The 18,728-nt window shown below is 40.7% G+C and overlaps 1 protein-coding gene across 1 annotated transcript in view; it reads right to left on the bottom strand.

Annotated features, from left to right (window-relative positions):
• SORCS3 (sortilin related VPS10 domain containing receptor 3) overlaps positions 1 to 18,728 on the bottom strand; it is a 650,187-nt gene that overhangs the window by 310,403 nt on the left and 321,056 nt on the right. The window contains exon 4 of the mRNA XM_005698449.3: positions 1,055 to 1,213. Coding sequence (XP_005698506.3) covers positions 1,055 to 1,213 — 159 coding nt within the window. The remainder of the gene's footprint in view (positions 1 to 1,054; positions 1,214 to 18,728) is intronic.

An 18,728-nucleotide genomic window follows, 5' to 3' on the forward strand; every position in this document is an offset into this window, starting at 1 on the left:
AAGAGGTTTACTGTATCGAAGATCCCAGGTCCAGGAAAGGGAGCAAGGGAGACAGCTGTGGGGAGGGACTGAAGATGGTCATTGAAGTACTAACAGTGAGTTAGAAGAGAGAAGGAGGGACCAGACCAAGCGGGTGCTATTTATTGCAGCCCTCTGAGGACTTTGGACTAATCTGTGAGCAAAGAGAAGATGCAGAAGGAATTTAAGCAAAGGCATGAAATCTAAAGATTTACATTTGGGAAATATATAGTTCAAGTTATAAGATGAACATATACTGTAAGAGCTATCAGGGAGTACCTCCTAGGTTTCTGACTTTTGCAACTGAATGAATATAATTAGGGAATACTGGAAGAGAACTAGCTTAGATGTGGGAAGATCAAGAGTTCGTCTTTGGAATATGTTGAATTGAAACGCTTCTGAGACATACAGTAGACAAAGCCAAGTACACAGCTGGATATATGTATGGATCTGAAGCTCAAAGGGGAGGACTCATGGGGTACTCTATCTTGAATGTACTTTTAGAAAACAATGAAATAGACATGTTTGAGGCTTTCCTCCCTTTGCTAAACTGAGAACAATGATATATTATTCCAGTTCAAGGCAGCATGGTGTGATAGGATATGCCTAGACTTGAAGTCTGACAATAAGCTTCCAAGTTCTGGCTCCTCTAGCTACCAGGTGAGTGGTTTTGAACAAGTACCTTGGCTTTTCTGCACCTTTGCTTACTTCAGTCTCCATAAAATTATTTTGAATACACATTTCCCATTTATAGCACAGGGTTTGTTTTAAAGGTTAAATGAGTAAAATCACACAAAAAGCCATCTTAAACCTGTGAAATGACAAATGGCATTGTCATTAATGAAATAGACCCACCTGTATATTTTGATATTAAAGACTAAAAAGGAAAGTTAGATGCTGCAGACACAATCAATGTAGTTGGAACAAAGCAATGCCATTGAATACCCTCGTATATATGGACTGAGTAAATAGGCAAGTGCTTTTCATGGGGTGGTACTTGGGTGACAGGATGTGAATGAAAACAGAATTTGTTCACCTTTTGATCCAAACTGTAGGCCAGTACCCAGTCCTCTTGCTTGGGGTGAAAGAGCAGACTCTGGATGTAGAAGGTGAGCCGGTATTTCTGATAGGTTGCCCCTTCATCTGAGCTGATCAATATGCTGCTCTCTATCTCAGGATCACTAAGAAGCATGATCTAAAGAAAGGAAAGGGAATAAAATATAGAGTCACTAGCAGAGAATAAATACAAGAAATTAAAGCATAAATATAAAGTCATTTCTACTTATATATCACAGCACAGAAAAGGGCATCTGGGTCTCTAGATGAAATACTGGTATTTTTTTTTTTTTCCTGATTCAGTCCTTTATTGGTGAATTAAGCTAAAATACTGTGCAAGGTTAGGTCTGCATACAAATGAGGCTTCATTTTTCTGATGTCCATCTTCTAAATACTTTTATTTTTGATATTTATACTTGTACATATTGGAAGTTTATGCTTATGGCCCTCTGTCCCTTGACCTTGGGACCATCACACCTCTGTCTTTTCGTCTTCCTTCTGTCAATTCTCCACATCACTCTCCATCACTCTCTTGCTTTTAAGTCATGAAAAAGATCCCACTGTTTTGTTCCTTCTGAACAGTTTTAGAGATTTAATTGATTTAGGTGGTTTCATGATCCCTTTGCTCTAGTTGTTTTCCAAAGTACATATCCCTGAAGGCCATTTTGGAGAAATACTGACGCTCAAGAAAGTCTGTCCTTCCCAAGCCGAACACACAGAGTGGTGTAGTGAACAGACATCTGATACAGCAAGACCAGGTCTCAACACTTCTCTGCATACTGTCACCTTGGAACATTCCTTAACTTCTAGAGGCCTTGGTTTCCTCAATAATAACTGAGTCTGATGATACCAGAACTGGCTTTGAATGCTTGGCATAATGCATATTCTTGACAAGCGATAGCTATGGTTACTATCAACCTCTCAGGAGTCAAAAGTCTTCTCATAGGACCTCAGTGGCATTGGTCTCACTAAATGTGTGAGTGACTTTTCAGTATTTAAATCCGATAGACACTCAGACCTATCTTTCCCTTAGTTAAACTCTTGGCAGTCTTTGTGGTCACTGACAATTCCATCCTTCTGGAAGCATTTTATTCCAGGGGCTTCTGTAACACCATACTCATCTTGGTTTTCCTTTCTACCTCTTTTGATTACTTAACTTTCTCTGATTATCCTTATAGTATAACCATTCCTCAACCCTCAGTTTTGACCTTCTCTTTTCACTAGATACACTGTTCCTCAGTGACCTCTTTCACTCTCATTTTTATTTATTCTTTCGTTACCACTTTTCTGGAGACAATTCATAAATTAAAAGTTAATCTAAGGTCTCCTCTCAGTTTCAGACTTGAACACTAAGTGTTCTGGCACTTTCTTCAGTTTGAATATCCCACAAGACCTAAAACTCAGCATGTCCCAGGATACCTCATCCAAGCCCCGGTCCCCACCCCTAGTGTTTCCTAGTTCTGTGAGTGTTTCCACCAGCCACCCATGTGAAGCTAAATGCCCGAGGTTCATCCCTGACTCTGCTTTCTCATTCACCTCCTATAACTAACTAGTCTCTAAGCTCTGAATGTTTTACTTACTAATTAACTCTAAAATCAGATCCATTCTCTCCCTGCCCATTGTGGTTCTGTTAGTCCAAAATGTGACCATTTCTGTACTGGATTCCTGTAAGATACCCCTAGTCCATTTCACAGATTCAACCAGTATTCCTCCAATTCACTTTGTATACTGCGGCCAGAATAATCTAAAACCATTCAATGACTTATCTTTGATTTTCCTATATCCTAAAATTCTTAAAATGGGTTGACATAATCTGCCCTTGTGTTTGTGTTTCGCTCCATCATTAGCACTGGAGAAGGAAATGGCGACCCACTCCAGTGTTCTTGCCTGGAGAATCCCAGGGACAGAGGAGCCTGGTGGGCTTCTGTCTCTGGGGTCTCACAGAGTCGGACACGACTGACGCGACTTAGCAGCAGCAGCAGTCATCATTAGCACAGCTCTTTTGATCTTTATCATCTAGCTCAACCCAACTTCCTTGAGTTCCTGTTTGTTAAGTGACTTAATGAGCAAATGAGTTTATTTCCTCTTGTAATTTGTCCTGTCTTAGGCTGTACTGCCACTAGTTGTTAGGGTTACAGCTACACACAGTATGTACCGTGGGGTCCAAAGTACCAAGTAAAGTCAAAGAAACATTTCCATATGCTTCTAAAATGAAACTCTTGAAGAGTAGAGTTAAAAAAATTTACCAATAGTATATATCAGTATTATAAAGTAAGCTTTACACAAATTCAATGCCTTTAACTGCTAAGATTCATAGTCATTTTCCTTTTTTGCTCCTTTATAACTTCCAAGACAAGCTTACTTTCTTTTTCTCAAATAGTTGCTTTGGCTTCATTGAAATAGTTATTACTAGTTACCAGCAAATTTTTGAAAAATAGGTGCAGTATAGGCAGTCTAGCTTCTTCTTCTTTTTTTTTTTTTAAATTCATGCGTGAATAATCTAGGACAAAAGCTCTTAGACTCGTAGACAGAATAACCATCTCCTCCCTTGGCACTGTGAAGGGTAAGGACTACTGGGAAAAGCACCCCTGCTGACCTTGAAAAAACCTCAGAGGATGCATCCATGCTCCTTGAAGACTGCGAGGACAAATATACTGGGAAAGAATGAGGCTTTCATAACTACTCTCCCTCACTTCTCACCAAGTACTGATGGGCTACATAACAGGCAATGAAATCATTTCTCCCCTGGTGCAGAGAAATTAAACTGCTTCTTTTATGCAGGTATAAAGAAGTTTCATGCCTATGATTTTAATTAGAAGATAAGACCAACATCATAAATGAACTTTATTTTATATGCCATGAGTAACAATAAGGGTTACCATCAAATATCTAGTGCAATGTACTCTCTTTTTCTAGCCCTGTTTCTTCCTGTGCACACACTCCACTCTTGCATATACAAAGCACATTAATCTCCACACAACACAAACGTTACATGCATGTGTACACACATATGCTTACACACACACCTCTGTGGCACATTTATGCACACACATGTACAGAAAAGCAATTGTATATAAGCTGTATTGACATTGTCAGTTGGTTTTAGGGGACCCTTTTTGGCAAGAGTACATTTTTATTGCAATCTTTCTCTGAAATCCTTTTATATACTTTGATATCACTGGCAGTGTCTATATTCAATCTAGTGTCTGAGAAGAATGGAAGGAGGGATGTAGAAACCTATATGTTTTACATTTCTGACCTATGCTGGGTACTTTGCAGGATATTTTATTGAAACCTCAAGCAAATTATGTGAGTATCATTATTTGTGTTTTACACGTAAGGAAACAGGCTCAGAGGAGGAAAGTAACTTGCCTATTACCCCCTCTAACAGACTCAAATGTCACCACTTCGAGTCACATACACACATACTAATGCTAATGCTTTGCTACACCTTGAAAAGCACTTTGTCATCTTTACCAAGGGACAAGCAGAAGTCAAAGAAGCAGCTTTTTATTCTTTTTTTAAGCATCTTTAAGAAATTGGCCCAGTGGTAAAGAATCCACCTGCAACGAAAAAGACGCGGGTTCAATTCTTGGGTCAGGAAGATACCCTGAAGAAGGGAATGGCAACCTACTCTAGTATTCTTGCCTGGGAAATCCCATGGACAGAGAAACCTGGTGGGCTACAGTCTATGGGGTCACAAAAGAGTTGGACATGACTTCGTAACTAAACAACAACAAGAAATCTACACACAAAAAAAGCAGTTTTAAGAAACCCCCTTTCCTCCTCTGACTCATTCAACTTTGGTCAAGAGGACATGAAGAATTAAATGAATAGGAATCCAAAGGGAGGATAGAATGTTAGTGCTTGAAAAAGAAAAAAAAAAAGAAAAAGAGGGAACCGTAATATTAACATAGATGGAATCAGAAAGCAAAGCCTCAGTAGAAGTTAAACCTCAAAGTAAAATGTGCATATTTTGTATCATCACTCCAAATCTTTGTTGTGACGAGACCAAGAATCGAGGAACATACACTCACATGACAGTATGACTCCATATAACAACTTCTATACCTACATATATCATGAAAATCACTCCACGTCCACCCAAATTGTTATTGGGAAACAGGGATTTCAAAGGTAAAGACAGGCCTACAAGGACAAAGCAGGTAAACTAAGTGAGCAAAGCAGCTAAAGCAAGACAAGAAGCAGTAAGTACTTTGTCAACATAGAGAGTGCACACATTTCCTTAAAATGTTTAAAATAAGATTGTTACCAAAAACATTTATACTCACATTAAATATCATCTGTGGACTAAATTTGTGATATAGGCATGTGACTCTTGGCATAGTTATGAGAGTTTCAACCTACAAAGAAATTTATAACCCTTGCCTTTGAATCCATAATTGTAGGTATATATGTAGAAAGCCTACGGCAATACAGGTTCAGACATCTGTGAATTCTGTATTTATGTGATTTTGATAGAATGAGCAGGAAAGAGTTCCCAGTGGAGATTTTTTTGTTTTGTTTTATTTGGCTTTTGCTTCAGTTTGGCTTTGATTCTTTATCCAGCTTGTCCTGATACAAGATATGCATGCATTGGGTATATACATATGCTGGAAGAGAAGGGGGTCTTTCAAACATGAACAGAGTTATCAATGCTATAGGCTCTGGGGCAGCTGTCCTGGGTTCACATCTCCAGTCTGCTGCTTTATGTGTAAACATGAGGATTTTACCCAGTTTTTCCAATCAGTTACCTCATCTAAGAAAAATACTGATAATAATCATGTTTAACTCACCATGCTATTGAAAGGATTAAATGAAATAATGATTAAAGAGCTTAGCATAGGCCACAACTGCTAAATAAACATGTATGTTTATCTATAAATTACCCAGAATAAGAACATAACTAAAGGCAGAAGTAATGCCAAACAGGTTGGAGATTTAGGTATTATTTGCCTCTGTAACGATTCCCCTTGTTCCAGAATTTTGTTGATAAAAACCTAAGGGATGAGTGGTGCGGGTATAGGTATAGGGGAAATGCTGCTCAATGAGCATAAAGTTTTAGGCCTGCAAGATAACCAAGTTCTAGAGATCTGCTGAACAGCATTGTACCTAGAGTTAACAATACTGCAATGTACAATTGGAAGAGTTTGATAAGAGTATAAATCTCACATTGTGCATTATCACAATTTAAAAAAAAATGTGAAAGGATGGGGGAAAACAAAACTACATTTTACACTTATTTTACATGCATTTTGCATTCTTGGCAACATTTTAAGAAAAGCACACTCTATTAGCAAGTATAAAACACCACCAAAATGGACACCATCAGTAAGTAATTGTCAACTCATTAAATACAATTGCACTTTGAATAACCACTCTCATCTCTTCAGTGGGAGGCTCTGGCCGTGAAGAAACTAAACATACCTTAGGGGTAAGAACACAACTGAACATTCCTTAGGAGTAAGAACCTCATACAACCTATCTCTTTGAATTGGATTATTCCCTGTACATGGGTTGTACCTCAGATTAGAGATTAACAAGTTTTAGAGTTTATCAATATACGTATGGTCCTTTTATCTTTTAGTAGGAAATTCCTGGTAAAGTTGAATAATGGTGGCCCCAATTTTAATGCTGAGTTGCAAATTACAAGGGACACAGGTGGAAGTCATGAATCAGGCAGAGATTTTGCTTCACTAACTTAGATTTTCAAAAGCCTATAAAGCTTGTTTGTGTCTAAATCAATCAAAATCAGTACTGGAAATGATAAAATTCTCCCCAGAAATCTTTCTAGAATGCCTACCTTCCTGCTGCTGGGTAAGTCTTAAAGCACCCAAGTTATAAAATTAATGAATATGTTACTTTATTCCATTGCCATACTCTGCTTCTCCCGTGTATGGTCTACAAAATGGGATGAAAGCTATAGGTTTCTCAGCCTCTCACTCTGCCAGAGTTTCCAGAAATGCAAAGGAAACAAATTGTAGTTCAATGCTTTGAAAACAGTCTCTGAATAGGAGTAAGCAGACTTCCTCTGAATAGAAAAAGAGAAATGCTATAATTTACTGTATAATTGAGTCCTAATGGGAGACTCTTAAGAGCTCAGTAAGAAATAACAATAATATCAATATAAGCTCACAAAGAGTATAAGAGACATTCTTTAGGCTGACCTCTAAACCTACTGACATAATCAATATGTTGTTGAATATTGGTTTACACACAAACAGAGCCTGTTACAGATAAGGCTCTTAATCACAACATAACAATATACTATCAGTATTCACCCCCACCACCATCTACCTATTTACCTCCCTAACGTTTCCTCTTACAGCAGAGGTTATAGCTGGCAGGAAAAGGGGTTGCCCCCAGGGGATATCCAACAATGCATGGAAACATTTTTTTGTATTGAATCAAAATTAACATACAATATTATATTAGTTTCAACTGTAGAACATGGTGATTTATATTTTTATACATTCTGAAACTGCTTCAGTAAGACCAGATACCAACCTGTTACCATGCAAAGTTATTAGAATATTACTGACAACGTTCCTTACGTGTACTTCACTTCCTCCATAACTTATTATTTTATAGCTGGAACTTTGTACCTCTGATCGCCTTCACTTATTTCATCCATTCCCCATCCCTGGAGACATTTTAATTGTTACAACTGCAGGGTAGGGAAGAGAGTAACTGGCATTTAGTGGGTAGAGGCCAGGTATGCTGCTAAATAATTACAATGCACAGGACAACGCTGGACAACCAGTAATTATCTAGGCCCAAATGTCAATAGTGCTGCTATTGAGAAGACTTGTTACCATATTTGTGCATTTATAAGTGTATGTATGTATATATATATACATACACACATATGCACACATATATATATCCTATTTAGGGGAAAATATGTAAACTACATATACATTCTTCAGATAGAACATCAATGCATATTTATGCTTATGTGCATGTCCCTTTCACTCATTACCATTTAGACATGCCATTCTCTTTGCCAAGATTAGACTCCCCACCTTTTCAGCCCTACTCATTATATTAAGTATCTTTCTACTTATCCTTCAGAAATTAACTCAAGCATCACCAGTAAAGCAACAATCATTGAGGCCAATCAGGAAAAAATATATAAAAATAACAAAATCAACAACAATAAAAAATAACTCAACTAAAAAGTGAGCAAAGGACTTCAGTAAACGTTTTCCCCCAAAAAATACAAAATATATTTTTGATGGGGATTTAAGGAAATTGGAATCCTTGTGCATTGTTGATGGGAATTTAAAATGGTGTAATTGCTCTGGAAAACAGTATCATAGTTCCTCAAAAAATAAAAAGTGGAATTACATATGATCCAAGCTTCTCCCTTCTGGATATATTGCCTAAAGAACTGAAGGCAAGATCTTGGAGAGATATTTGTACACCCATGTTCATATTATTATTATTAACCACAGCCAAAATGCGGAAGCAACCCGTGTCTACTGATGGAAGAATACCCAAAATGTAGTATATACCTGTACTGGAATATTATTCAGTCTTAAATAGGAAGGGGATTCTGACACCTGCTACAATGTGGATTACACGTAAAGACATTATGTTAAATGGAATAAACCAGTCATAAAAAGACAAATTCTATATGATTTCCACTAGAGTAATTATACTAGTCAAATTCATAAAGAGAGAAAGTTAAAAAATTACAGCCAGGAGCTGGGGGGAAACAGAAAATTAGGAGGTGTTTAATGGGCATAGTCTTACAGATAGAAAGTGTTCTGGAGACTGACTGCACAACAATGTAAATTGCTTAACAATTCTGAAATGCACTTTTTAAAGTAGGTATGTTAAACTATGTGGTATGTGTATTTTACCACAATTTAAAACACAAAATTAGATACAAAATGAGATGAAACACTAATCGGACATAAACACTATTCATTCAACCATTATTTACAGAGTCTTTGCCTTATGCCAGGCTCTGCTATAAAGTCCAGGATAAGAGCAGTAATCAAACCAAATGAAAACTCTGCCCTCAGAAAGCTTGCATCCAAGTGAGGGAAGAACAGAAAATAAGTAAATAAATAAGTAAAATATATAGCTTATCAGATGGTAATGAGTACTTTAGAGTAAAATAAATCAGGAAAGGAGACAGGAAGTGCTGAAGTCGGTGGGGGTGGGGGGGTGGGGGGATCTGAAATGTGAAGAGCAGGTTCAGGAAAAGCTTCACTGAGAAGGTGACGTTTCAGAAAGGACACAGGAGTCCAGAGAGCTGGAAGAGAACAAAGGCGGCAAAGTGCTGAATGTGGGGGGCAGTTGATACGAGCACCCTGGCTTTACCCCAGTGATGCGGAAAGCATTGGTGGGCTTCCAGCTAGGCACTGGAGCCTACAGCTTGTATTTTGATCCTTTCACCATGGCTGAATAGAGCACTGTGAGAGGCAGGGAACAGCAAGGAAAGAATCAGAGAGACCAGTAGGAGGCCACTGAATCCAAGCGGGAGAGACTGTAGACACAGGGCCAGCTCAGTAACTGAGATGTGGTCCATCTGTGGGTATAAAGGAAAAGCAAACAGATGAGCTGTATGGAGTAAGAGAAGCTGGAGAGTGCATTAGGAAGCTTCATACCCATATGTTCATCTCTGTGTTGCTTATCATGATCAAAAATCCGAAATAACTCAAATGATCAGGCAGATTTTTGGTCTGAACAAGTGGGAAAACAGAACTGGCCTTTATGAGACAGGAAAGCTCATGGGAGGAGTAGATTGCAGTCTGTAGAAATAAGGAGTATGATTTTGAAAAGGCTAGGTTTCAGATGCTTAATAGCCATCCAAAGGGGCTGAGGAGTAGACACTAGATATACAAGGCTGGTGGGCTGCAGTCCATGGGGTCGCTAAGAGTCAGGCACGACTGAGCGACTTCACCTTCACTTTTCACTTTAATGCATTGGAGAAGGAAACCCACTCCAGTATTCTTGCCTGGAGAATCCCAGGGACGGAGAAGCCTAGTGGGCTCCCTATGGGGTTGCACAGAGTCGGACACGACTGAAGCAACTTAGCAGCAGCATCAGCATACAAGTCTTATTTTCAGGAGATGGAGCTGGGCTGCAGATAAGAATTTAGGAGACATCAGTGTTTGAACAGCATTTAAAAATATGAATCTGGACATCAGGGAGACATGATAAAGATACAAAAGAGCCTGAGAACTGGGTTCTAGCATGCTGCGGAAGAGTCAAAGAGATAAGGAGAAGCCAGAAATGGAGTGCGTGAAAGAGGAGAACCCAGAGAGTGTTGTGCTCTCAAAACCTTGAAACCAAGGGAAGAAAGTATATCTGAAAAGACAGTTGTTCAACTGTGTCAGATGTAGCTGACAGTTCAGGAGAATGAAATCTGGAGAACTGACCACTGAATCTAGCAATGCGGGGGGCGCTGGTGAACATGGCAAAGGCAGAGAGCGAAGCGGGCAGTCAGTGTTGATGCAAGTATAAACTGGCGTGACTGTTCCGAAAAGCAATGTGGCAATAGGGAACAGGACTCATAAATATTCATAATTTTGACCCTATAATTTCTCTTCTAGGACTCTGTCCAAGGAAACCATCAGGGACCCAATAAAAGGCTTATGCACCTGTGTGTCCATCTCAGTGTTATTTATAACAATAAAGCATTGGAAACAACTCAAATATCTGATAGAATAATTAAAGTAGGCTAAATCCATTCAATGGAATATTATGCAGCTATTAAGTATGAATTCAAATAGCTTTATGAAATGTGAAAAATAATCATATGTGGAACCAGTACAGAGGTGAAAACATATGAGGCATAATCTCAAATTTGTTAAAAATGGTTTCTATCTCATGCCCATATATATGTGCACAAAAGAACTGGAAGGAAAAACTCACTGCATGTTTAACAGTAGCTATTCCTGTGTAGCATGATCATGAGTAATTTTTTTCTTTACACTTTCCTATTTTTTCTAATATTCTGCAATTACCTTTATAATGACAAAATGTTTCTTTCTATGCTCCCCCCATACACAGATATACACACACACACTCACATACACTCACACATTCACTGTTTCCCACTAGCCCTTTCAAGAATCACAACAAGTTATGCTACCCATTGTCTGCCCTTGGAAAACCTGAGAACCTGGACAAATATGTGTGCATAGCGTGACCTCTGTTCTGAGAGCAGAACAGGCCTGGGTGACGGTCAGGTAGAGAGGGTACCTCACTGTAGAAGTAACAAGAGCATCTCGCCGCTCCGAGAGTGGATCTCCTCACTGAAGCAGGAATCCCTGGTGTCCAACCCCACCCATGCTCTAAACCATCCACCCGCTTTGCACTGCATGATGGCCCCCCCCTCCCCCCCGCCCCCAGCACAGCTCTGATCCTGACCATGGCATTTCCTTACCATAAGAAATTCCAGTCCCCTCAACAGGTCATGAACATCAAGCCTGGCACCTCAGACATCGTATAAGTGGGTTCCTGTGCTGTTCTCAAGCTTGATATCTACAACATAGCCATAAACCCTACCCAAGATTCTCTAAAAGTTTTTTTTTTTTTTTCCCCAATCACTATGCCCACACTCCTCTAACATTCCTGTCTTTGCTAATGTTCTTCTCTGACCTAGAAAGCCCAGCATCTTCCCTCATCCATACTTTCCTTCCAGGCCCATTTTAACTCTCTCCCTTCTATGAAGTTTCTCCAATGCTTCAGCAGAACGATCTCTACCTTCCACCAACTCCACTGGCAAATTCATTGTCACAGTGAACTATGGCTTCATGTTTAAAATATGTGAAAAGTTATAAACATATTCATATATTTTGACTTAGTTAAATTTTGTTTCACTTGTATTCATAGCACTGTGCCATCTGGATGTTAAGTTCCTGAAAGAGAATGTCACTGATATCACATGCCCTGGTCCTTCTGGGGTTCAAGGAAGCACATACTCAATAAGTATCTGATGTGTGGTGAGTGAAGGTCACTCAAGGGTTTCTAAGTTTGCTTGACCAAAAGTTTACTACATCGGATTTGTGGTTCACCAGTGCCCTGGCCAGAGAAGCTGGCTTCATCTCAGTAAGAGCAGTCAGCAAATCTTTACGGAGAGCACTGTCCACGGGCAGCCCACCCCGCCCCAGCCCCACCTGCGGCAATGATTTCTCAGGGCAGTGGTGTTCACTCTGGTTCCTCTTGTCAAAGCCTAATGCAGATCAGTTAATAAATTGATGGCCATGTTAGTTAATAAACGGATGGCCATGTTATTTTTCTGCAAGATGTTTAATTCCAATATTTTTAAGAAAGCAATTCTATCCCTGGAAGAGAAGGAAAAAGAAGTTGTTTCACGATTTAAAAAAAAAAAAAAAAAAACCTGAAATCTGTAAGACTGGGTTGGAAGTCATTTTCATTCCTTTTGTCAAACTGCTTTAGTGTTTTGTTATGGTTTGATTTGAGGGTCTTTGGTTTGCTTGTTTGGTCTTTCTTCATCTCAGGAACACTAAAGAAAGATGCAAAACCAGACATGTATACCTGAGATCAGAGGGAGGGTGCTGAGATACAGGTTAGAAGGCAAAGGATTTGGTACAATGTTTACATAGCCATCAATCATAACCAGGTGTAGTAGGAAAGATCTTGAGAAATATCAAGCTAGCTGAATTAAGATCATTCACACTAGTTATTGTTTCAAGCCTCCAACTTGCTACTGTGCACATCTGGGACCACAGTGGAGCCCCAGAGTTAAGAATCACTGTTCAAAATCCTAAAATCAGAAAGGCAATGACTATATGAAGAGAAAGAAAAAATGCTCACCAGCCTGCATATTATCTATCATCTACCATAAAACAAACCTAATGTATAAGCCATCTTGTTGAAGCCATGGGTGACAAAGATTCTGAAAACACTCTAATGCACAAGGGATGGTAAATGGAAATTAATTGCATAGTACTCATTATGACTAATTTTAAAATTGCAGATTGTCATTGATACAGTATTTATCTAGCATGGTAGCTTTCACATTTCATTCTAGGAACACTATAAAAAAATATGGAAACCTGCTAAACTGTTTTTCCCAATAGACCTTGAATTCTTTATATGATGAGCCTTCAAAACCCAGGCAGTTTTCAGGGACTTAATCCTACTGGGATTAGCAATTTGGGAATAATTATTCTTGTTAAAAGAGGCAAGACAAGTATTAGCTTATGCCAAGGAAAACAATTAGGGGAATAAATAGGCTTGGAAATGTCCTATGTCCTGATCTAGTTGGAAGAGACTATGCTATGGAGAGCTTCATTAGCATCAGGAACAAATCACTCCATTCCAAGAGTACCTCCTTTTTTAAAATTAATTTATTTATTTTAATTGGCGGCTAATTACTTTACCTAACAAGAATGAGAAGCACATGAACACGAGTTAGAACTCAACTCCTCACCCCCATCACCATTTATGCTTTTGAGGGACAGGATGGGCTCCCAAACAGCTAAATGCTGGATGGGATCAACAGAGAGCAAGGTGACTTTCTGAAGAGCAGCCCTTGGGCCCATGGACCATCTGAAAGCCAGTCTGTCCCAACTAGTGGAGCCTCGCTGTCCCTCAGCAGTGCAGGAACCATCCTAAGAAAGGCAACGGTGGCACTGAGTCCAGTCTCTCAGACCAGAGACACGGAGCTTCCAGAGCGAGAGAAAATGAAAAAGAACCAGGCTCTGCAAGGAGCTGGAGGCCCTTGATCTGTGATTTCCACCTCTAGCTCAAGACATCTGCTCTGCCTTCCTTCACCTTCAAGTGGAGTTAGTATCAAGGCCTTTGGGTGGCATCACATCTTATATTTTGCCAAGTCCTTCCACAGCTGTTTTCTCCTCAGTCTGCTCCCTGAGGAAGGCAGGGCTGGTATTGTTACCCACTGTATTAGTTTCTTGTGGCTGGAAACAAATTACTACAAGCTTAATGGCTTAAAATGATGTAATTTTATTACCTAACAGTACGTCAAGGCTGTATATTGTCACCCTGCTTATTTAACTTATATGCAGAGTACATCATGAGAAACGCTGGACTGGAAGAAACACAAGCTGGAATCAAGATTGCTGGGAGAAATATCAATTACCTCAGATATGCAGATAACACCACCCTTATGGCAGAAAGTGAAGAGGAGCTAAAAAGCCTCTTGATGAAAGTGAAAGAGGAGAGTGAAAAAGTTGCCTTAAAGCTCAACATTCAGAAAATGAAGATCATGGCCTCTGGTCCCATCACTTCATGGGAAATAGATGGGGAAACAGTAGAAACAGAGTCAGACTTTATTTTTTTGCGCTCCAAAATCACTGCAGATGGTGACTGCAGCCATGAAGTTAAAAGACGCTTATTCCTTGGAAGAATAGTTATGACCAACCTAGATAGTATATTCAAAAGCAGAGACATTACTTTGCCGACTAAGGTCCGTCTAGTCAGGCTATGGTTTTTCCTGTGGTCATGTATGGATGTGAGAGTTGGACTGTGAAGAAGGCTGAGCGCCGAATAATTGATGCTTTTGAACTGTGGTGTTAGAGAAGACTCTTGAGAGTCCCTTGGACTGCAAGGAGATCCAACCAGTCCATTCTGAAGGAGATCAACCATGGGATTTCTTTGGAAGGAATGACGCTAAAGCTGAAGCTCCAGTACTTTGGCCACCTCATGTGAAGAGTTGACTCATTGGAGAAGACTCTGATGCAGGGAGAGATTGCGGGCAGGAGGAGAAGGGGACAACCCAGGATGAGATGGCTGGATGGCATCACGGACTCAATGGATGTGAGTCTGAGTGAACTCTGGGAGATGGTGATGGACAGGGAGGCCTGGCGTGCTGCGATTCATGGGGTCGCAAAGAGTCGGACCCGACTGAGCAACTGAACTGAACTGCACTGAACAGTCCTGGATGTCAGATGCCCAAAATGGGTCTCACTGGGCCAAAGCCAAGGTGTCAGCAGGTCTGCCTTCTCTCCTGGAGGCTTGGGATGAGACTCTTTTCCTTTGTTTTGTCCAGCTTTTACAGGCTACTCCCAACCCTGGTCTCAAAGCCCCCTTCCATCTGCAAAGCCAGCAATGGCCAGTCCAGTCTTTCTCACATCACAACACTCTGACTCCTTCCCTCTTACAAACTATCAACTAAAAAAAGCACAACCTAAAAGCTGGGAATTCTGTTTTATTCAGTGAAATTGCTGAGGACTTAAGCCTGGGAGGCATTCTCTCAGATAGCTCTGAGGGATGGCTGTGAAGAGGCAAGCCAGGAGCCAGGATGCAAAGGAGTTTATGCAGCAAAATCAGGTAGTTAGAACACCAAAAGACTACTGTTAATTAAAGAAAACTCAAACATCTCACCTTAATGAATTCAGCACTATTCTATATATGAGAAGATGCAATAGTCTGGGCTCATTGAAATCATTCCTTTGAGATGAACCCTACCTTTCCAGGGCCAGTATCCTGTTTTTTCTCCTGCCTGAATCTTATCAGGGTGCACAGCCAGGGTTGACAACAGCAGCTTGATGGTCACAACCGCATTTACTTACTGATATGGCAGGGACAGTCTTTGTCCACACCACTTTTAAGGACCATTCCAGAGTGCTCCCCTGGCAACTGAGCCAGGCAGTTTCTCTCTGTAACCATCACCATCCTAAGCCAGGCAGTTTCCAGACAAGAAGGGGAAATAAAGCCACAGTAACTGAAAAATTTTAAGGCCAGCAGATGAACAAGCTTAATTCCACCTACAATTTGAGTCCCCCCTTATCATGTAACCTAACATATAAACAGTCCAGGGATTAGGATTTTTCCAGGCGGCCAACCACATTCCTTTCTAGGGGCAAGGAAACTAGGAGCCTGTGATGAGCAACTTGCCCAAGGTCACATCTGGTCACCGAGTGTAAAAACGGGGCTCAAACTCAGAACCTGCTTTCCCAAGTTGAGAGCTCTGTCCTTGCTGTTCTGGAAAGTGAAAGGACACAGCAAGGGAACAGAGTGAGTGCAAACACAGGAGCAGAAAGGAATCAGAGCTGGAGAGACTCCTTAGGTCTTTGTCCACCATCCGCCCCCCCAACCCTGCCCCGCTTTGGTTTCCACCCCTTTAGTTGCAAATTTGACCCCCTTCTTCCCAAACAAAAGAGCCCTTGGCAGAATGTATTTTTCTTTTCCTTTTGGGTTTTCAGGGAGTTGGGTTGTTTGGTGGGGCTTCCTCTCTTTCCCAACATGAAGCAGGAAGGGAGGGGACCAAGAGGCAGCAATTTTGCCAGGCAGGTATTCTCTGTAATGATCCATCATGCTGCGCTGGGCAGTCACCAGACAGGCAGGGGAGAGAGAGCCACAATAACAGTAATAAACAGAGAAGAGGGTCTTCCAGGGAACAGCATAGTGAGGAGACCCAGCTGCTGCAGTCGGGGAGAGGGGGTAAAAGCAAGAGAGGAAAAACTGAAGTGGAGAGATGGAGATGTCCAAAGGTTGTCATTTTATATTTTGCCCCAGTGACTGCTACTCTGCGTATGCACGTGCGTGAGCTTGTGTGTGTTTTCTCTCCCCATAGCTCCAAGGAAGGAAGCACCACACACACCCTCACAAATTTTAAGTTGTTGTGAAGGATGAAGCAGCACATTTGTCAAAAGGTCCACCTGCCACCTCAGATTCCAAAGCTTGCAAAGGATCCACCCCTATGGTGATTTAGATTAATCGCTTCTCATTAAGAGCCAATAAACAAACTGCACCAAGAGTGCTCCTCTCAGCCACAGCCCACTGTCGTGGTGTCTAATTGCCAAGCGAGAGCAGAGGCCGACCGGAGAGTTGTCAAATGTAATTTATAGGTTTTTAAGATCTAATCATTTTCTATAACATTAGATTAAATGACAGTTTGTATTAAAGAGGAAATTACATTTCAGCTCGCTTTCTTCACTTTCCTCCAGCTTTTCTAGCTATGGTTTTCAAAGAGCTCTAATTCCACAGCACAGGACCAGAATATGCCCTTGACAGTGTACTTCAAAAGCATCAGTCCAAGGGCTTTCCTGCACCCAGAAGTCTGTCCGGAGAAAGGGGACCAGAGATAAATGGGAATATTCTCTTAAGTGAAGTCCCTGCATTTAGGACCACCATAAAGTCAGCCCCCCTCAACTTCACCAGAGCTGTGCTGTCTTACCCTGTGACCACCCTCAGCACCGAGGCAAGGAAAAACTTGTATAAATAATATACCTACATTCCACTCCCAGGTATATATCCAAACAAATTCAAACCAGATACTCAAATACATGTGCATTCCTGCTCACAGCAGCACTATGCACAGAATGTAGCTAAAACATGTGGAAACAGTCCAAACATTCATCAACAGATGAATGGATAAGCACATTCTGGTACATATACATGGACCATTCAGTTCAGTTCAGTTCAGTCGCTTAGTCGTGTCCGACTCTTTGGGACCCCATGAACTGCAGCATGCCAGGCCCCCCTGTCCATCACCAACTCCCAGAGTTCACTCAAACTCACGTCCATCGAGTGGAGGAAGTCCTGATAACCTGTCACAATCTGGATGAACCTCAAAGACATTATGCTAGTGAAAGAAGCTGGTCAAAAAAGGTCACATATTGTATGATACCATTGGTATGAAATATTCACAAAAGGCCAGTCCCTAAAGATAGGCAAGTTGGTGGTTTCCAAGGACTGGCTAAGGAGGAACAGGAAGTGACAATTTAATAGTTACAGGGTTTGGGGGACGGTGATGAAATGTGTTGGACAAGATAGAGGTGGTGGTTGTACAGTACGGTGAAGGTATTCAATGTCACTGAAGTGTTCTTTTTAAAATAGTTAATTTTATGTTATGTGAATTTCACCTCAACAAAAATACAATAAAAGAGCTACAGCCAGCACTGGTTGTCTCCAGTCTCCCCTGGGCAGGCCAAGAAAAACTAGGATGACAATATTAAACCAAAGTTACTAGTAAGCACAAAACAGACTCCATCTGGCTTGTAAAGTAAGTAGTCTCCTAACAAACCCCTCTCCTTGATGAAAAATAATAATAATATAGTTGGTCTAAACAGCTCCCACAGCCCACTGCCATGAGGAAAGCCTGAACAGCTCTACTAACCCTGAAGCCCACTACTGGCTTGTGAGTATCAGCACTGGTCTATTTCCTTCCCACAATGCCCAACTGCAGCTCAGGCTGAAGAACCCACATGAAGAACTCATGTGTCCTGCTAAGGTAAGTAACAGTTCCAGGCTGACGACCACTCCCAGGAACAAATTCCATTCTAATCGTCTCAAGCCTCCTCTTCCTATTTCTTGAAATTAACACTATCAACAGATTTAATTAACAAGCAGAGGCTCCTTCATGCCTAAATACCATGCTTGAATGCTCTCATTTTAGAGGATGGTGTACAGGTGCTTGCTTTATATAGCTTTATGAAGCATGTGTTATAAAACTACCTCACCCATACGGCTTTTCTATACCATGGCAGTCCATTCATTTCAATCCCATAAAATCCTAGCAATATTTAAGTGTTAAAGGTGACTTTCACTATGATATTTATTATCAGATAATGAAAAATGGGACAGATAGCCTTCAAACCGCCAGGCAATGGAATGAACCACGTCTCTTCTAAGCTTTTAATAACAGGACTACCATATTTCCTGGAAATGACACAAATTCCCAGAGTCCCCCTTGAGATTCTCAT

Source organism: Capra hircus, chromosome 26 (genome assembly GCF_001704415.2).
Source record: "Capra hircus breed San Clemente chromosome 26, ASM170441v1, whole genome shotgun sequence".
NCBI classification, from domain to species: domain Eukaryota; kingdom Metazoa; phylum Chordata; class Mammalia; order Artiodactyla; family Bovidae; genus Capra; species Capra hircus.